General features: G+C 38.0%; 1 protein-coding gene across 19 annotated transcripts in view; it reads left to right on the top strand.

The window, feature by feature from the left end:
* Positions 1 to 21,187, top strand: part of RALGAPA1 (Ral GTPase activating protein catalytic subunit alpha 1) — a 247,743-nt gene extending 226,556 nt beyond the window's left edge. For 12 of the 19 annotated variants that reach the window (XM_065593297.1, XM_065593287.1, XM_065593294.1 and 9 more), the window contains 2 exons: positions 7,855 to 7,979; positions 19,841 to 21,187. In XM_065593297.1, coding sequence (XP_065449369.1) covers positions 7,855 to 7,979; positions 19,841 to 19,989 — 274 coding nt within the window. In that variant the 3' untranslated portion in view covers positions 19,990 to 21,187. Of the gene's footprint in view, positions 1 to 7,854; positions 7,980 to 8,651; positions 8,683 to 15,866; positions 15,929 to 19,785 lie in introns of all 19 variants that reach the window. The other 7 variants (XR_010600693.1, XR_010600691.1, XR_010600692.1 and 4 more) reach the window with 4 other exon arrangements.
* The last annotated feature ends 488 nt before the right edge of the window (positions 21,188 to 21,675 follow it).

The raw sequence follows: 21,675 nt of genomic DNA, 5'->3' as shown, positions 1-21,675 counted from the left end.
CATATTACTTTATAACATGGGATATAGATACTATAAGTCATATTAATGCATGCAGCACCATACAAGCATTTCATAGTCTAAACACTAAATACATTTTTTTAATACGAATACCAATTTTGAGCAAAACTAACATATGGGTGACTTCCTCTGGTCTCCAGCTGTCAGTTCTTAGTTAATGCCTACAAGAGCTGACATCTGGCCTACTAGCGTCATAGCCCATTCATTCTACCAGCAAGTATTTGCAAGTTGAGGATTCTGGTTTCCAGTTAGTGGTGAAATTAAACTTTGTTCCTTTGCCCCTAAAGTAGTCTGCAAACATGTCTGTCATAGCCATGCCATCTACAATCAAATCACAGCATCCAGAGAGGCAGTCGTTCCTGTATTTCTGATAATCATTCATAATGTCCACATTTTGAGTTAATCTTGCTACTTAAAAATGTCCTCTTAGCTATGTTTTGGTCACACAGTAATTTTAGGCTACCCTTAAAAAAGCCTCTTTCGCCTGAGGCAATATGCTCATATGTGCTCAAAGGTTCTACTTTCATACAATATGGTGATGTTGCAGTATAAATGTCTAGATAAATTGATAGTTGTACAGAGATGCTTCCATTTTAGCAGCTCATCTTCCAGTCCAGTAAAACTTTCCCTTTGTCTTTGTTAGGCTTATGGTTTTGTGTACATATATGGTCTAAACCAGTGGTTCTCACCTTTTTGGGCTCAAGACTCATTTATAAATATTTATGGCCTGTCGCAACCCAGTAAATAATCTGGAGGTGGAGGCCCTGGGGTGGTTTCCGTCAGATCCTGCCCCCTGTGTGGGGGTTGGGTCCTGCCCAGCACTCACCCCACAGTGGTGGCAGCCTCCTGCAGCTCCTGTGCTATGGGGCTCGCTAGGCTTTGCTCTCCACTCCAGGTGTTGCAACCTCTGGAATTGCAGCACCGCTCAGGTTTGGCCCTGCCCCCTGATTCTCATTTGTGTGAGTGGAGTTGTGACCTGCCTCATGGGAGTGAAGTGCAACTCATTCAAATTTGGTCTACCCGGACTCGTTGTCATCATGGCTGAGCTAAACCAGAGTAGCGCTGGGACCCCAGAGGTTGCAGTGCCTGGACAGGGAGGCAAGCCCAGCCAGCTCCATGGGACAGGAGCTGCCACGTGACCCTTTGAAACATTCTGGTGACCCAAATTTTCTCTCTCAACCCATAGGTTGAGAAATCCTGGTTTAAACCGTCGGCATGACTTAAAAGTCAGTACAGATTGGAGCTCTCACTCCATATGACAAAGGATTGTGAATCAACTCAGAGGACTGTACAAAGCAGTGTTACATTGCAAGTGCCTTTCCTCCTAACTGGAGATCGTCTCAATGATGGAAAAACTGTGGGTGGAGAGCCCATTATCTTTTTTTCTCCACTTGGGAACCTTCAGAGAATGCCACCCCTCCTTCCTCATGCTGTTATGAAATTGTTGAAAACGTTATGAAAGGTGTGTAAAAAGTTCTGCTACCAGTTTCTCAGACCTGATCAGCTTTTTGGTACCTTTCTGTCAGCATGGATCTCCTCTCTTGTAGGCATATTTTGCTCCTCCAATATCATATAACACTGTTGAGCCAAAATCTTGGAACCTTTGTGTGAGCCTAGGATATTTCAGGAGTTCAAATTGGTCTTAGAAGTATTTTCAAATGTTCTCAAAGACTAGAAAATCATCTGATAATGCATAGGCTTAAGCATAAACATCTTATTGATGTCAAATCTCTGAAATGATAGGTCACTTTTTCTGTTCCTTAGAAAAATTCTATAGATTAACTATCATTTGTGATTAAACTGTACCATTTAAATTTGTTCACAATAAGTTCTCTTGAACCCTTATATTAATGTAGTTTCACGTGCTCTCTTTAAGGAAATGTGTCTTCATAAATTTCAACTATTTGAGTTAGCATTTCAATTTGAATTAGTGGACCACATGTGTCTCAGCTAACTCCCTCAGTATGAACTTTCATAAATGGGAATCGGTTCTCCACAACACAGGTTGTTTATGAATACCATCTCAATCAAACTATTCTCTTTCTTTGTTTCTTCCAACATCTTGCAAGTACTTTGAGACTATGGTAATGATGTAATAGATTATAGAGCTGTCAAATGAAATATTGTTAGATATAATGTTAATATTCATAGCTAGATGTTGATAATGGTTTTTTCTTTTCTCATTTGAAATTAATATTTATTTGACCTACAAAATAAGATGCATATTACTACCTCAGTCAAACTAGTACTTACCATAGGTCTTCCCAGTTTATTGTGGGGATATAAAATCCAAGTTCTCTTATCTGTAAAATAAGGTTATTTAAATATAGAAAAATAGTGAATTGTATTCATATGCTACAGCAATGCAGTCTGGCCTGTTTCTAGACGTTTTGGGGGAGCAGTTACTAAGAAAAGATATAGGCAGAGCTCAGGTTATTTAAATAAATGAAAGTGAATTTGAGGAGATGAGTTTAATGTAGTGAGGAGGGGGGAGGAAGTCAGCAAAGGTGTTTATGGAGGAGAGTTATGATCAAAAGTTCAGGAGATGAAGATGTTTTTAGCAGCAGCATTTTGTTAATGTGAAAGGCAAAGAGGTGAGAAATGGGGAGGCCAGAGAGGATAGGTTGTACTAATCAAGTTGAAAGATGACAACACCATGCTTAGAAGTTTAAGTAGTAGTAAAGAGAGGGTAGAAAGGATGAATTTTGGTGGTGATGTAGAGGAATTAGTTATGATACAAAGGAAGAAAACCTAAAATTCACAAAATATCTAGGATACAATTTATTTGTATTACCATAGCAGCTAGGAACCCAGTCATGGACCAGGACACCATTGTGCTAGGTGCCATACAAACACAGAACAAAAAGACAGCCCTTGCCTCAAAAGCTTGCAATTGAAGTATAAGACGAGACAACACATGGAGACAGACACAGGTTAGTATAAGGAAACATTGAGGCAATATTGGTCAGCATGATAGGCAGTAGTATTAGTAAAAAGAAGAACAGGAGGACTTGTGGCACCTTAGAGACTAACAAATTTATTAGAGCATAAGCTTTCGTGAACTACAGCCCACTGTATTAGTGCACAGGTGGCTAACTGCGATCAATAGTTTTATAGTCATCACGGCAAAAATTTTAAAGAGATTTAAAGGAAAATAATTAAATTGTTTTACAGGTGTTTATGGGGAGCTTCTCCCACTCATGAGGAGCAGTATGGGAAAAAGCACAAAAGTGATTGCTGGAAAATTTGACAAGTGGCTGATGGAGGCTGACATCGTTGGGCAATCCGAGATGGAAGCCAACATTTTGATAGTGAAAAAGAGATTATAGAAAGGGTGGTAGTAGGCCATGAAAGACCAGAAAAATGAAGACAAGCAGCTTATGTATTATGCAATAGAAAATGGGGAGCCAGTGAAGGGATGCAAAGAGGGTGGTGACATGGTTGAAAGAAACGGGCTAGAATGATCTTTGCAGCAGCATTCTGAATGGATATGAATGGGGTAAGATTGCATTTGTCAAAGCCAGAGAAAAGGCAGTAATCAATATACAATGTGATGAGAGCTTGGATGAGAGTTTTAGCTGTGTGGATGAATATGAAAGGCTGTATCTTAGAGATGTGATGCAGAAAAAATCTGCAAGATTTAGATGCAGCCTGGATGTGAGGACCTAATGAGTAGTCCAAGTTGAAGATAAAGATACTGAGATTGTCAACAGTGATAGAGGAGGGAGAGTGATTAGGAGGAGGAACATGAGAAGTTGCTTTTCTGACAGATTGCCTACTCATATTTAATGTGACAACCAAGAGTTCAGTGGTAGTTCCCCTGTGCAAATCAGTAGTTCTAAAACTGCTTGCATATTTACAGTATTAAGAGATGTAATTGAAAGATAATGAATACATATGTAAAATGATTTAGTTAATGAATACCAGTGTTGTTAATTGCAATGATTGAAGTGTGAGTGGCATTTAAAATGTGTAAGGGTACTGCTACTGTTTTCTTCCTTGTATTGATAAAATTTTGAATAACTTCTCCTGCAATAAATACAGCTTAGTAGTTTCTACAAAATCTGTAGATTTTGCTTTAGACCTGTGAATCTTCACTTGCTTCACTTGAAAGAGTGCCTGTCTGACAAGTAATCTTCCCTTTTTATCTGTTGTCTTTCATTGCATTTAGTATGTTGTTCCTAATAAAATTAGTTACCAGTAGTTCCAGATTTAAATTTGTCTGCTTGTGTATGTAGACACTTCTCCCAGATTCTTCCTCTTTTGGTCCATCCTTGCATCCTCCCAATCTATCTATATTGCCAATGCTAGTGGCAACATCCATTCACAATGAGAGTACAGCTTGAGTTGGCCTATTATTTTTAGCCACTGAGTTTATATGTGCCGCGCAATTTATAGGTGCTAATAACTCTTCCCTAGAGAGCAGCCTTTTAAAGGATAAATATCTAGCCTATTATGAATAGAAGTAGAAATTAACTACTGTATCTTCTAGTTGCTATTGCAGATATTCACATCCATATACAATTTATAATTAGATCATTTCAACCATGACAATCAACTTGTTTGTCGGTTTAAAAAATAAAATTACTCTTGGGTTGTGAATTAGTAAATTTCCAAATGCTGCCAAGTATGTTAGTCTACATTAAAACCCAAACACTCAGTTATTCGATTCTTAATATATGAAAGCTGTTTGTTTTAAAGAATTGATCATTGTCTCCATACAATATGAAATAGTAGTAATTCTGGTCTTGGCTTTCATGTTTTAAAAAAAGCTTGACAAGGATGCTGTTTTCAGCCAGCTATTAGAAATTCTATTAAATGTTGATAAAATGAGCAACTTTGCTAACCGGATGATTTTGCTGGGTATGCTAAGTGAAGTTTATATTAGTCTTGCAGCATTGAGATAATATAATAAAAACAAGTACTGCCCAACTAAATCAGCAACTGTACCAGGACTGTTTTTTTCCCCCCTTAGACTTGGAGGTATGCATCCAGATTGGGAATTTCTTGGTCTCTTTCGAAATACTAATTTTGCCTCATTTCTGCCTTATTTATGTATAAGCTTCAGATGTAACAAGATAAACTAAAAGGTTTCATTTAGAGACCTCTTAAAGTAGAGCATTTTTAAAGCAGGTAGGTGTCTCTACCCTAGTTTTCCATGAAACATTTTATCCATTCAAGCAGACTTTTAAAAACAGCTTGTTTTGATAGCAGCCTGTTCTCCTGTGGGCCTTCAGCCTTTGCTTCCTGGCAGCACCTTTGGTGCGAAAAGAGAGTGATCAATTGGGAGACTATCAGTGCCAGCATGCATAGAGTGATAAGTTAACACACCACTGGGAATTTCTAGGGCCCACCAAGATACTTCACTTCTAATGTGCTAACAAGCTCATTTTTCTACCTCTTGCCTCTTCAGTTATTTTTTTTTTCTCAGAAGAGCTTAGAAGTTGAGTGCATCAGGCATAATGAAAAGCTCTGTAGGAGGGAGAAGCAATAACCCCATTTTTCTCTTTTCAGCCAAATAGAAAATTAGCTTCTGGTAATACACAAAGGCCAGTATTTTTTGTGCAAGGGGCACTGCTGTGAATCAAAGGACTCTATTAACTGCAGAAAATTCAGCAGCTGTGAATCTCCCCCAATGAAAAAAAGTGCTTTTCAACAAGTTGTGAGATATGTAGTATTATTTAGACTTCAACCATCAGTTTCATCCTCTACCACTTATATATAGCCTCTTAAAAACTGTGCTATATTAGTCTCCTGTGTTAAGGCTCAATACTGTGTATGTCCCCCAACCTAAGAACTTGATAATGGAGGGTTTTTTTATTTCTTCTTGTCCTAGTGTTTCCATTATAATGTTTTCGGGGTAGAATTCTTCTGAGGTTCAACTATCTCAGTATTCAGGAAGAATTTCAAAAATTCCAGAGAGACAGTTGATTTCAATATTTATATGTACTCAAGTTGTGGTATAAGCAAAGAATACTATGGAGCCCATTTTATTTGATGGAAAACTATTTTAGACAAAATATATTGTGTTTATTGATTTTGGCCACATTTTTTATTTATTAGAGTAATTTACTCAAATATACTTGGTTGTAATTGCTTCCTGTGTGATATTTACATATAAGGATTCTCACTACATATCCCTTTTAATTGCTGAAATATAATCGTGAAAGCCAGAAGAGTACCTAAAACGTATTATCTTCAGTCCTAATTCAGGGCTGAAATTTTATTGCTCATCGTAATTGAAAATGGCAGGCTCATCTGTTTAATAGTATTTAGTGCTTAGATATAGCATTTTACATGTTCTGCCTACTTTTCACAACACACCAATGAGAAAGATATGTAGCTATTATCCCCATTTTACAGAAAGGAAAACTGAGTCCAAAAAAGGTAAAATAACTTCCCTAAAAATACATGGCACATCACCAGCAGAACCAGGATTAGAACTCAGGACTTCCAAACTGCCAACCCTTAATTTGTTCCTCCACTCTGTGCTGCGTCTTACTAAAATATGCAAACAAAAATGTTAATGGAAATGTTAATACTTGCAAAGAGTAAATCATTTGTTAAAAATACTCATGTTAAGGAGAATATACTGTAGGATTTTTTTTTCTTTTATGCTTATGTAAGATATTTAAATATGGCCTGCCTAACTCAACACACTGAGTCCAGCTGGACAACTTTAAAAGTTGTGGAAGAAAAGGTTAACTGATTTCTCAGTTCAGGAACTATACGACATGAAGTCAGCATGGTAGTTTTTCTTGATAATTGTATGTTGCTGCCTGCTGCTCTACATTTTGACAGCCATTTCCATAGTTGCTTTCATGAACAGCAGAAATATTCTCTTTTTTTCTCGCTCTCTCTGTGCTAACAGCACAATCAGGCCTGCTGGAACAAGAAGCCTGGAGAGGGTTCTTCAAAAGCAACAACACTTCAAGATGCTGGTCTCCAGTCAATAATATCAGGGAGAATGTGGTGAAAAGGAAGTACGGTATTTTGCTGTCAGTGCCCTCCGACACTCTGTTAGCCAGTATTTAGGGGTCCTGCAGATTCTTTACAAATATGTCTGCTTTTTTTAATGGCATAATTGACTAGGTATTTTTTTCTGATACACGTTTTAAGCTATGTATTTATCTTAACTGCATGAATTTGTTTAGGGATTATGGAAACAGTTATTTTTCATTGAAAATATATAGAATTTTTTTGAGAGACAAATCTAGTTTGTTGTTTGTTTAATGATAGTTATTTTTCACAATATACCCCTACAAATTACAATTACAGAATTTTTAAAACCTTATTTTAAACAGTATTATAACTAAGTCAGTTTGCTGCTTTAGAAAATAATCTGTAATCTTAGGTAGATTGAAACAATTTTGAGGTGCATAAGAAAAGAAAGTAAAATTGACCCGAAGGCAGCGTGTAGCCTTATTCAAAGATATTTTGCTTTAGCTTCATCCAGCTATCGAACAGTATTATAATCGAAATAGCCTGAGCCATAAGGTACACATCAGAATATAATTTATCCCAATGTTCAGAAGGAGTTCAGATCCAGAGTTTAGGTTCAGACCCATCTCTAATTAAAATTTTTTGTAATGTATGCCGCACTATTAAACTAACTAAAATAATGTTATGTGAAGATTTGAGAATAATTTAAATTAATCCAAAAATGCCATACTTTCAGTGTTAGTAAACTGCGAATGGTCATTGAAATTTATAATATGCACGTACATGAATAAATTTGCTAAAGGGAATAACATAGCTGAATTACTGAGTAGACTTTAGTGTTTAGCAAATGTGTGATCTGACTTTAAGTTGATCCTTAACTCTTGGGTAAACCAGCTATGAAGAGAGAGCTCGATATCTGCAAACCATTGTTCAACACCATCTAGAGCCCACAACTTTTGAAGACTTTGCTGCTCAGGTTTTCTGTCCAGCACCCTATCACCATTTGCCCTCTGATTCAGGTAAGAAATGCAATAAAGAAATTATCTTTCATAGTGTTTAATGACACTTAAAATGCGGTATCCTTACTTATAAAATCTGTAAATTCCAAACTTTTATGTATTATGAAGACTGATCATTAATCTGAAAATGTACAAAGTGATTTTATATTTTCATATTTGAGCAACTGTATAGTTGCCTTTAATTCCTTAGTTTGTTGCCTGGCACTATGATTTGGCAAAATATTTTAGTAGAGCAACCAAGTTCTGTATTTTTACAATGAATGTTTATCATATGCTCATACTAAATCTCATAAAAATCTAGGTACATGTGACATTTCATCTGGGCTGCGGGCTGATGAATCCTTAAGTATTATTCCTAGACCTTCTCTAAGACAGCTTTAGGTTGCTATCTTGCTGTAATGTGAAAGCTCAAATTAAAATGCCAAGAAAATTTTGTATTCACCAACTTTATATTTTCAAAATATTAAGAAGCAACAAAATTGTTTCAGATCCATTTTTTTCTTCCTGGTAACTTATCTTTAGAAGTCTGTTTTATAAGAAGGTACTGCATTTTCAGTTACTAATAAAAATAATAATCAGTAAGAAAATTAGTAACTCAAGGCCTTCCTGTTCTGATGATGATTTCGTGACTCCTTATGATTATTTCATTTATTTTATTTCCCCTCTTTTTAGATCATTAAATATCAGTTCTGTTTATCTGAAGGTAAGACAAAACGTCCAAAAAAACCATTTGTTCTTATTACTTTTACTAAAGCACTAAGCTTTTAACCAAGTTGTATGCAAACTTTCCTTGTTACCCTTGTTCACTCTAAAAAGAATTTCACGTTGATTGAGAAATTTCCACTACATTTTCTTCACATTTTTCTTTTACTAATCCCAGGTCTGCATGAAACACTAACAGTAGTTATGGGATTAAAGTAACTAATGGTAGACACAGTTGTTGAACTAGTAACACTTTATTGTGTTGACCTTTTGTTTCTCAGCATGAACAAGTAGTACTGGATGGCAATGGTGTGTTTTGTACCCTGTACTGTCTTGCATTGATGTTGGTAGATAATCCATAATGGTGCTGTGGGAGAGGAGAAGAAGAAGAATGCATAACACTTGAAATGTTGTTGTTGATAAACTTGTGTAATTTTAATGCAAAGTAAATCAAAATGCCACCATTTGAAAAGCTATGATTCGCACATTTGCAGTTGAGTAAAATCAGTTCAGTTTTCTTCTTAAAACAATAGATAGAAATCAAATGAGATTAGAATTAGTAAATCGGTACTTATTTATATTTGGTTTTCTGATTGCAAAAATGTCTAAGATCTACAGAAATAAATTCTAAAACACATGCTTCGTTGGTCCAGAAAAGATTAAGGACATCTTTAAAATACTGGAAAAGCTTAAAAAACACTGAGATTACTATGTTTGAAAAGATAACAGTAAGTAGGGGAAGCTAAATTTAAAGACAATAAATGTTAAACTGAACAAATAAGCTAAATACAAGAAATATGTTAGTGACATGTTTTTTACACATCTCTTAATCAACCAGCAGACTTGATTGCTACAGGATATTGACCTATTTGAGATTCAAAACAGGGTTCATAAGAAATTTAAAAATAACATTTATATTTACATTACTATTGTTTATTTAAAGAGAAAATACCCTGTGCTGCCTCTTCCCTAATGGTATTCAGTAGTTATTCCACATAGTTGGACTTGCCTTCTCTCTCTCCCTTTTTTATGTACTTAAGCATTTGTTTTAATTTTATCTATTCACTTTCAGTTATCCCCTTGCACTAGCAAGTATAGTATGCATAATTTGTCTGGTGCATTTTTGGGGGGAAGTGGAGCATAGCCACCTTCCTCTGAAGCATCGATTATCAAACACTTGGTTAGTTAGACCAGTGGTCTGTTCTGAAATGGCAATTCCTGTGTTCCTTTTAAAATAATCTTATTTGATTTTCTCTTAACTTCAGTTTGAACAAACACTTTTAAAACTTTATTTTAGGTTAAACATTTCTACCAAATGAACTATTTTTCAATGGGAATATTACAATTATTTTTGCATATGAGTGTATAAACTGTGTACACTGTATCTATTATAGACTTCATTTAAAAAAAAAGTTAGACAGTTTAATTTCTGCAAATAACTTATATTAAACAAGTGTCTTTTTATAAATATTACATATTTACACGGATAAAAACTATGTTAATACAAATATGATAAAGCACTATTGCTATCTCTGATCAAAGAGCCCTGAGTACTTGGTTCTTTTATTATTAAAAAATTGAATAGATTATGCAATCATTGTCTAAATATTAGTGGTCATTGAATGAAAATGAGTGCATGCTACACAGCAGTTATGTATTTCTGATAGCTTCACATGTGCCGAGTAATCTGTAAATTATAAGAGAAACAATGAAGAAATCACTGTTTTAAATCAATTGTTTTGAAATCTGGAAAATAACCAGGTACCAATTTGATGGCAGATGGCTAAAACTAAATTCAGATTTCTTCCTCTTTATTCCAAGTAAATTAACAAACTTACTGAACCCTCTTCTTGTCTGACAGAAGTAAATCTCACTGTTCCAGAAAATTGAAATCCCAAACCTGGATTTCAAAATGCTTTCCCAAAAGGATTCTATAATAATATATGGAGATATACCTATCTCATGGAACTGGAAGGGACCCTGAAAGGTCATTGAGTCCAGCCCCCTGCCTTCACTAGCAGGACCAAGTACTGATTTTTTTGCCCCAGATCCCTAAGTGGCCCCTGCAAGGATTGAACTCTCAACCCTGGGTTTAGCAGGCCATCCCTCTCCCCCACCCCTTTTTTTAAAGCACTGATACAAATATAAGGCCTACACTATGTTGTTATGCCATTTACACACCATTAAAGCCAATAGAGTTATATTAGGGTTAAAATCATCGTAATAGAGTGGAGAATTAGTCCCATCGGTTGAACCGTTTTTACATCTAATTTCTCAACAACCTTAAGGATGCATCCTGTCTCACTAACTATTGTCTTTTTAGAAATTGGGTTAAAATATTATTGTATTAGATTTCTCTTCGTTTTTACATTCATTTTAAAATATATTGACATGTCTTAATTCTACTTAACCATGTGGGATATTTGTTACATTTGATATGCTTGATAACTCAGGATAGATCATCAGAATATCCGATTTTTTTAAATGCTCACTAATTCCACAGTTTATGGCCGTTCTTGACTAGAAGTAGGGGTGGATGAAGAGGGGTGCAAAATATTTTTAGGTTTTCAGTGTTCTAGGCCCCAATTCCATTATTTTAATAATCTTATGGTAAATGTCTTCTTAAATCTAACCAAGATCTCCAAGACCAGTCATATATTAGTACAACTGATGAAGATAGGCTTTATAAGGAGGCAGTGCATACAATTCCACCTTTTAGGGGAAAGAAGATTAAACTTATAGAAAGTTTGAAGCTAAGACAAAATCAGCAACTGCTGTAAATAAATTTGTCCCTGACATCCCGTTGGTCAGTTTTGATGTGCCAAAGTTTTGACCATATTTGAAAAACAGGGCAAATTGAACATTGTTGAATGATAAAATTGTGCTTCAACACACTGATTAACTTTACTGAAGATGCAGACCTTAGAAAGAGCTGTCACCTTCATTATGGTTACTACAGTTGTTTCTTAGAAGGTGATAGCTGTGGCTGATGCTATGGTCTCCATCGCCATAGTATCTCAGCACTTCCCAAGTATTTAAAAATTGAAGTAATCTCTCTCTCTCACCCTATAGGAGAAATAGCTTGTTTAGCTTATAGGCGCTGGACTTGCAGAATAGGTGGACACACTAAAATGATTTTGTTTTAAATGAGCTTTTCCTGTGTTTGAGACAAACAGAATAGAATGGCTATTTTGTCTTCATATTTGTCCTGCTGTATTTGAGTCTTTGAATACAATAACCTGTGACGTAGTAACAATAACCTTAGGTGAGCTAATACCAGTCCCTAGAGTAAGACAGGTTTCTCTGATGCAGAGCAGACCAGGAAACTTGTCAATGTTAAAATCATGGATGTGGAAGGGCTTATTGACAATGTGAGGCTCAGATCTTTAGCTTGTTGCTGAAGTTTTTTTTTTCCCTTTCCTGTTTTTCAATCCAATGCCACGGACCATAGTAGATAATTATGCTGATTCCTATAAACAAAGGGTTCCTCTAGCACAGTTCATTTGGTCACAATATTGTGTCATGAGATCACTCTGGATCCTATGATCATTTAGCCTATCCCTGAACAGGGCAGGAGCCTTTTTATCCCATAGAGAATAGTTTAGTGACTGAATGTTTCAAAACGTTATTCACACAGTTCTTCAAATCCCCTGTGCAGTAGGTATGTATCCCAATTTACAGGTAAAGGAACTGGTGAATATCGAGGTTGTGACTTGTCCACCTTGGACAGAAGGCCATGAGATTTAGTATTTTAGTTATGGGACCAGGGATTAGGATGGAGGGACTGAGTTTTAATCTCAGTTCTTCCATTAATTCAGTGGTTTCAGAATAGCAGCCGGTTAGTCTGTATCCGCAAAAAGAACAGGAGTACTTGTGGCACCTTAGAGACTAACTAATTTATTTGAGCATAAGCTTTCGTGGGCTACAGCCCACTTCATCGGATGCATGTAGTGGAAAGCATGTAGCCCACGAAAGCTTATGCTCAAATAAATGTGTTAGTCTCTAAGGTGCCACAAGTACTCCCATTAATTCAATGTAACTTAATCTCTCTCTCTCTCTCTATTTTCCACTTATAAATGGGAATAAAGATGCTCACCTCTCTCTGGAAGGGGATTGTAAATTACAATGGATTGTGATGTTTGAAATTCGGGAGCAAAGGAACAGTAGAACTGCAAAGGTTCATTATTAAGGCTGCAGGGCTGGGGAGAGAACTCAGGAATTCCCCTGCCTATCCCTGCTTTAGGTCAAGGTACTTGCAAGGATCATAATTACAGCTGTGAGACTGTAGTTTCCATCCTGCAGAAAAATTTTAATCTTTGATCTTTTTTATTCCAAATATGAGCGAAAGACCAGAAATGCAAAATCTTCCCTAGAAAAGAGATTTTTGGGGGGGGGGGGGGGGGAATTCTGTTTAAGAACTGACACAGAATTTTCAAAAAAATTCCAGGCCAGCTGCTCAGTCAGGCAGTCTGGAACGAGCCAACCAAAGTAGCCCGCTCCCTTGGAAGTTGCAGAGCCCACCAGGTGGGCTGCAAGGGATCCTGGGCAGCCTGGTAGGTTCATCTGTGTACTGAATGAGACACAGATCCAGTGTAAAAAATAGTATATGATCATGTAATTCAAGACTATGTCTTAAATGCACAAGAGGCAGAATTAAGGTTGCATGGGCATCCTTAATTCTGGCATTTCCTAACTTTTGAGTGCTTTGCAACCTTAATAATGTTCTTTTAACATAGTTTTTGTGTGTATAATTTCCTAGGTTTTTAAAAAAGCAAACTGAAAAAACAAACTTCATCATGTGGCATCATATGGATACCTACATAGTTCATCAGCAGTATTGGAATCTTTCGATCCACCATACAGATCTCTGCCACTTGAGCTAATGGAGTAACTGATAGCAGTAGTAGGTTGTCACACTCTATGTGGGTGGGTCCAGCAGGAGTGGCATTGATAGCACAGGAGACACAGGCTGCCTGTTGTCAGTTCCACTGCTTGTCCCCAGCCCAGCCCACAACATCCCAAAACTGCAACTGTAGCGAAAATCCAGCTTCACCCATTCAGCCCGGGTCTGGAACATGTTCAGCGCAGATAAAATTTTCGGGGAATTTAGCTCCAAAGCTTTAGGAAGTGTCTGAGTATATGCAAACTGATTTTTCAAAGACGTAAAACTTGGGCAGATTTTCATGGGGAGCAAAAAGTACATCCCTGCAACAATGACTCCCCTCCCCGCCCCACCACCCTACTAAATTTCAAGTCCTGTTCCAAAGCATAGGAGTACTGGAATTTCTCAAAAGATCACTGGAGTTTAACATGGGCAAAATATTTCTTCCTAGCCATCTTCTCAGAAATGACTGGACTGTTTTGTTTTAAACTTTCAAGAAAAAATCAGCCAAAGGCAGACTCCCAGCATGGAAAAATTACAGGCTAAATGGTTTGAAGTGATAAACAACTAAACACAGGTTCTTATCATGGAAAGTGTTGGATAACAGGTGGTGCAACATGCCTTGGGAAAACAGAATTTTAAAATAGGGGTTATTTTTAATGTTGTAAAATTTTGGAGAGTCAGAATTGACCAGCAGAATGAGTTACATGTACCTGGATTCTATAGGAATTCATGAGGTCAAATACTGTATATCAATAGCTCTTGGGTCCACCACTTCAATCATTTTCAACTCATACAAAGGTGAAAGTATAACTATATTTCCCCCTTTCTTACATCTAAATATATTTAGGAATTGTAAAAGTAAGCATCTTTTCTTAAATACCACAACCAAAATAGCTTTTAAATTTGTCTTTAAAAAAAATGAAAATATAACAATGAAAATTTTAGTTTCCAACTTTCCCATTCTGTTCACCACTAAAATGAGCACAACTGGCTGTGAATGTATTTTGAAGCTTTATTATGATCACTGAATATCCTAACCACCTAGCCCATCATACTACTTGAGTCTAACATGGTCAAGCATCAGTCCTCTAAAAAATGGGGATGACCCTTTGGTAAGTGTCTTTCAAATGATTTGACGTAATTGTTACTAAGTCATCTTTTTTTCTAATAGCATTTTCTGCTTCTATTTCATTTGTCAACTAGGTTCTTTATTTTTGTTTAGGCTTGCTATAATTTGAATAAATCTATAAAGATGGCCAAAATAATATTTACATGAAAGACTTAAAAACTCTGAAGGGGAATTTAAAGTTGCAAATTGATAGCTATGACATCTGGAACACATTGCCAGTAAATTTATTATTTTAATCCATCCATTGTTATCAGAATTAAATCTCATAAACTGCTATTATTCTTCACTCTTCTGGTTTTATATGTTCAGATGTAGAACACGCCTTACATGACATCTCTTCTTCAGTAAACCCAAGTCTGTTATCCACATTTTAAAGTTTAGATTATACATAAACTTACATTTTCTAATGTCTGTCTTCAGTAATTGTAAACAAAATATTATGCAACACTGGAGTAATACTTCAATCAATTTTTATTATTTTTGAAGTATTTCTTTATCCAGTGTAATTGGTGGTTTTTCTTTTGAAAGCTGGTGAATGTTAGAATTCTCTTGACGCTATAGATAAAACACCATGTTCTGATTTACCCTTTGACTTGCACAATACAGCTCAAATGTTACACTGATATTTTTCCCTATTTCATCTTTTCAGCTGATTCCTTTTTTTATGCTAGGTGTAATTCTGAGCATATTAAAAATGTGAAACAGTAATGGTGAACAGAAGCCAAGTATCAAATTTCGATTTTTATTTTTCCTTCTGGGTTTTTTAAGGAAGTATTGAACTGTTTTCACAAACTTTTAAGAAGAGCTTAAGATAGAGTGATTGGCATGTGTTGCATTTGTACTAAATAAGACTGCTGGATCTAGGTGATTTTATAGAACTCTTTTTTTTTTTCCTTTCTTTTTCCTTATAACTCTTAGTCGGTAAGTATAACTCCTGATTTCAGAGCTATTGCTTCATTACGCATACTAACCTGTCATTCTCTTTAACCTGTAGCATGAACAGCAGTTACATAATGAAATTCTATCTATTCTGTCATCTGTGCTCATCTGTTAATGCCCTTCAACCTTTGCGGTTCGTGTCTAGTGTTTCACACCTCTTACTTTTATCTTTTCTTCCCCCTCCCCCACTTGTGTCCACTCCTTCCTCATCACTTCTTCATTCTCAACAAAGAAAGAAATGCTGTGATATTTCTTCTTCTAAAACCTCCACTAGAAAGCACTGACCACATCAAGGTAAAGGGCAAAGGCTTGAAACGGAAGGTCTTTCACACTAACTGTGAATGGCATGCTGTGCAAAACATCCATGGTTTTCTATTCTCTAATTCCCATGATTTTAAATGCTTTAATTCATTATAAAATTAGAACAAGATAGAATTTCAAAAAACGAAGAGGGTGTGTGTTTCCCCACTTGCATTTTTTATAAGACATAGTGAGTTAGGCACTATCGTACCGTTCCAGATTGTTTGGCAATGCAGTACCTAGTTCATGAACAGAATTACTGTCACCAGCTGGGGAACAAATAACACAGTGCCTTTTCCTCCCCCTGTCACTTGGGTGGGTCATGTCAGTTTGAACAACATGGGAAGTACTGTGGTCTCTTTGGAGTAAGCAGATGATGGATCAGACAAGTAGAACATCTGAGTTGTTAAATTGGTTTGGTTTATGGCAATATGTTTTAGATACATACTTCTGCCTGAGTATGTGATTTCACTGACCCCTTTAGGGCATCATCAAAATAAATTATATTCAGAGATTTATATGTGTAATAAAGTGATCCCCTCTATGCATTGAGCTTACGCTGAGGAGTGGTAGCCTCAGTTTTGATTGTTACATCTATATTGTAGGGAAGAGGCCAGGGAACGGGAAAAATATAGGTTGATATTCTGGTCCCATCGAAGCCTCTTCAGGTTTTACCTTTGATTTGAGTGGGATCAGGATTTCACCCATAATTTCTACAGGCCAAAATTATCAGTAAGGATTCCGGTAATGAGATAAATCAATCTGCCAGGCTGTGCTACAAGTTAATTATAATTAGTTAAGTCTATCTGTTAGAGTTGAGTAAATAATGGAGTTTGTGGTTTGCTGGCAATTCTGAAAATTCAGGAAAAAATTGTTTTGAGTTGAAGTGAAAATAGAATTCCTTGGGTTGTTTGGGGGCATTGTTTTGTTTTTTGTTTTGTAATGAGAAAAATTGGGGGGAAATGAATTGGATCAAAAACTAAATGTTTAATTTCAACCCCAATTTTTTTTGATTTCAGACATTTTCACAGAAGCAAAGGCTTTGATTCACAAAATTCAGGGGATGAGCCCGGGGGGGGAAGGAAAGGCCTCTTTTATAACTCTTAATTCGGTGGTTAGGGTACTCACATGGGATGTGGGAGACCCAGGTTCAATTCTCCCCTTTGTCTGGTGTAGAAAAGGCATTTGAACTTCAGCATCTCCACAGTGCAGGAGAGTATCCTAGTCTCTGGGCTATGGGATATTGTGCTGGGGATCTTTCTCAATCTGTTCTATTGAAGCTGTTCCATTTATTATAAATAGTCACTGGATTGGGGACTTACACTTCAGTCATCTCCCACATCCTAGGCGAGTCCCCTAACTACCAAGCTATAGAGCAGAGGTCCCCAAACTCTGGGGCACGTCCCTCAGGGGCAGGGAGGAATGTTCAGGGGCATGCCTAGGGCCCAGGCCAGCCCCCACAGGGGACAGGGAGGGAGGGCCTCCCCACCACAGCTCCAGCCAAGGCTCCACTCCCACCCCTGCCCCCAGTGTCAGCCCCCTTATCTCTATCCACGTCCCCCCCTCATGGAGCTGCGGCCCTGCTCCTGGCCCCAGCTTGGGGAGGGAGCGGGCACGGACAATGGAAAGGGAAGGCACAAGGTAAAATGTTTGGGGATCTCTGCTATAGAGTCTGCTGGCTTGTTCGTTGTCATTCATAGGAGCAATCCATAGTCATTGGGACAGGGAAGGAGAATGAGAGTGACTTGATAAGCCAGGTGGTTAAACCTAGAATGTAGGAGTCACCAGTTCATGTTCCTGCTGCAATTACTACTTAAATATTTATTTAAAAAAACAGCTTTAACAGGACAGATTGAGAGAGACCCACACCAGAATATCCAATAGCCCAGTGGCTAGGACAATCACCTGCAATGTGGGAGATGCAAGTTCAAATCCCTTCACTTTATCAGGGGAATTGAACCTGGGTTTCCCATATGCCAGGAGAGTATTCTAAGCACTGGCTAAAGCAGCGGTTCTCAACCCACAGGCTGCATGCAGCGGCAACCCAATTAGCATGCAACTGTGGCTCAGCTGTTTACTAAAAAAAATTCAAAATGTGCTGCTCTGGTCTGGCAAGGGGCGGGGCTGGCTGAAGGGGAGAGAGCATAAGGCAGCCTGCAGGAGCGTTCCTACCAGCAGGAGGCTGGTGAGTGCTGCTGGGAGGTGGGGGGAGAGTGGGTCTTTGGGTGGGTTGGGGGAGCTCCTGGCAGTGAGGGGGTTGGGTGCTAGATCTAGGGATTTGCAGGGGTGCTGCAGCACCCCCAGGTTTTAGGTGGGGCTCCGCTCCAGACCCAGTGCCTCAGGTCCTGGCATGCCCAGCACTCCGCTCCTGGTCTGGCACCGGGAGTCCTAGCTGCCAGACACAGTGGAACTCAGGTCCCGGCTGCCTGGCCCCCCATTGCGGGGTCCAGGTCTGGCTGCCAGCTGCCCAACCCTGTGCAGCGGGGTCCTGGGGTCCGGGTCTGGCTGCACAGTCCCACGCAGTAGGGTGCGGGTCCGGCTGGCAGAGTCCAGCCCCACACTGTAGGGTCTCCAATCTGGCTGCCTGGCCCCAGGCGGCAGGTCTGGGTCCCAGCTATCCGTTCCTGCGCCCAGGGCTCGGCTCCTGGCCCCTCTCTCTGGAGGGGTCTCTGGACACGGGGGCGCTGGGCATAGGGACTGTGGCGGGGAGGGTATTGGGAGGGGTGTGCTGTGGCTCTCAACCTACAGCCCACGTAACACATTGTGGGCTGCAGATGCATCCCACAATGATAAACAGGTTGAGAACCACTGGGCTAAATGTTATAAGGGACATCCTCTTTCCCATCCTCTACATGTTTTGTTAATCTGTTACTTTGTTTACATGAAAATGCCTGAAATCAGAACAAAATATTTCAAGTTTTGACATTATCTAAACATTTCGAGTTCTTCAGTTTGGTCAAAACTATTTGGCAAATTCAACACATCACTGATAGTTTCAGCTGAACTGAAACTGCATTTTTTTTGGCTAATAAACTATTCAAGGAAAAAAATTCACCGAACTCTGTTTATTGTAGATACTCAAGAGGGACTGATGAACACAGTTCTAAATCTCTGCACACAGAAATAATTAGAGAGAACGCAACTTTGATCTCTCATTTGTTACTTTTTCTTTTGCATCTTTTTGTGGGAGATGATGTTGAGGATGGAAGAGTTGGGTGGTGTGGTTTTCATAATGAGCTCTCAAAAAAAGTCTCCGAGCCTTCTGAGGGTGCTCAGGTAATGAGTTGCCTTCTGTAATCTTAAATTCATGTTGTTCCTTCTACAAAGAAAATAAAGCATGTAGAACATCCAGTTAGTAAGATCTGTTCAAGCTTCTGCCTTGTGCATCTGGAGGAATTTGTCTTCTGGTGCTTTTTACTAAAGATTAGGTCCTACCACTGGGGGCCCCTCAGTGATCCCCGTTCTCCCAGTTCTGCCTTTTCAGTTGCTTTCCTAGAATTCACTGCATACTCACCAAGCTGTTAATCCTTCACATTCTGACTGCCAAGTGAATTTGCTTTCTCTATGGTTATAGTTTGATTAATAACTCTCCATCCTTGAAGAAAGCTGTCGTGTTTGCCCTCCTGACAAGAGGAATGGTGGTGTCCATTTCAGTCCTGTCTCATTGCAGAGATTGAGGTTTACAGTACCTTGTAGACTAGGGAGAGTTCTTGGCATAGTTTTTTCTTTAGGGGTTAATTTGTTCTGTTGCTACTGTCATGTTCAGTGAAGTTTCCCACAGTTGGTAAAGGGTTTGTATATGTTGTGCACTGATGGCGTAGCTCCAGTTCCCATCTGTTCCCTGTCTGTAGATTTCCTTGCTGTGAGTGAGGAAGACTGGACTAACAAGCTTGGTGTCCTCTGCAGGCTCCTGCCCAGAGACCCAGCCAGGCGAAACTCCAGCAGCAGTGCAGGTGGATGGGACCGATTTAGCCTCTCCAATGTCTCCTCGGACTAGCAAGAGCCGAATGTCCATGAAACTTCGCCGCTCCTCTGGCTCAGCCAACAAGTCCTAAACATTGAGAAACCTGCAGCTTCCTAATAAACAGTGATCAGCAACCCCCTAGTTCACTGACTCTCTGCTTTCAGTTAAAGGAAAATGTTCCTGATATGTGTCTCTCCCATAGCCAGCGCAGCCTTTTCCTGTACATTTATTTTAAACAGCGACACTGGAATTTTATTTGTAATTTAATATTTTAGCTTTTGTTGTTGTTTTTTTTATAAAACTCCAGGCTGCCATATTATTTTCAGTGTAGTTTCTTCTCTGCACTTTTTACCTTCCAGGATGATGATGTCTAAAGTAGCCACTTTTAACCCTGTTGTTAACCTCAAGCCACACACGGAATTGGAGACTGCAGTCTTATTACATTTTATTTATTGTGCCCCCATTGCAATTTTCTTTGTAACAGAAATAAATAAATATGTACAATTTGAAAATGAATGTACAATTTTAAATTCCAAATGCATTTGTAACGTCCTCATCAAATGTCACAGATATTGTTCATGCACAGGATGTGTACAGATTATTTATGTTATAAGAATAAAATACTTAAAATAAATGGTCTTTTAGCATTTCAGAGTTCAAATGAGAGAATTTGCTAGCAGCACCAACTCCTTCATTATGTAATGTATCATTTCATAACTGTGCAGGTGATGCCATAACCTATGCCCAAATACCAGAAAAAATCACTGTGCTGAAATTCTATTTATGCTTGGCTTCCAAATATTTTTATAATATTTGCTTTCTAAGTTGTATCAATAGTAAATTCTATTCTGTTCTGAAGCTGTGGCCTTTATCATCAGGCTGCTGGGTCTAGATCTATATTGCTCTTTCTTACATAAAAGCACTTTTCTGATGTAAATTCATTGCTACAGTGATGTGTACTTTTGAAGAAAAGGGAACATGCTCCAGAAGTCTGACCTGAAATACTGGGTTTTTTTCTAACCATATAGGTGTAGATTAGTACACATTCCACCCACCCAGAGATATTTTCCTACAGGCGATGAAATGCTCACATTTGTTTTGAGTTGGGCATATTCTGTTATAATGAAATGTAGCATGGCATTGGTACTAACTGCATGTGTAAATATATCATAAGACAACAATAGAAATATAAATTATGTATTGTCATTCATGTAGTATCTACAAATTTGTAATGGTTAAAGAGAAGACATGCTATTTAATAATACAATAAAATTATTCTTACCACCTTCTTTATATTATTCATTCCTCTGCAGAGATTGGACTCTTGTTATTCAAATCAATGAGAGTGGCTTAGTCTGTTATCAGATAAATTAGAGGGTTTGGGAAGGGTTGGTGTAATGTGTGATTTTGTTTTCATCCTTACTAAATTTGGTGTAAATTCTTAGATCTCTAGCCTTAGCCCCTCGTAGTGCTTCCAACACAGATCCTCTGAAAACTCTTCCCCAGAGCCACTAGACTAATATGCAGTACCTAAAGCAGGTCAAATAATACAAAGCACCTATGAGAACATCTTGCTGTGTGAGCTATGCGCTCTTAGCTCGTTGCAGGAACAGCATTTGGTGGTCATTATAGTCAGTTCTTAGTTCATTATATTTGATTGTAGGAGCAAAGATTAAGGCTGGTGATGTGATAGTCTCATTTATTAAGTGAGTTTCTCCAAGGGAGAATTTACTTTAAAGAAATTAATTAGATTTGTTTAAAACCTCCCTTTAGACTT

Source organism: Chrysemys picta, chromosome 4 (assembly GCF_011386835.1).
Source record: "Chrysemys picta bellii isolate R12L10 chromosome 4, ASM1138683v2, whole genome shotgun sequence".
In the NCBI taxonomy this organism is placed as follows: Eukaryota; Metazoa; Chordata; order Testudines; family Emydidae; genus Chrysemys; species Chrysemys picta.
This window is presented reverse-complemented; position numbering and strand designations above follow the sequence as displayed.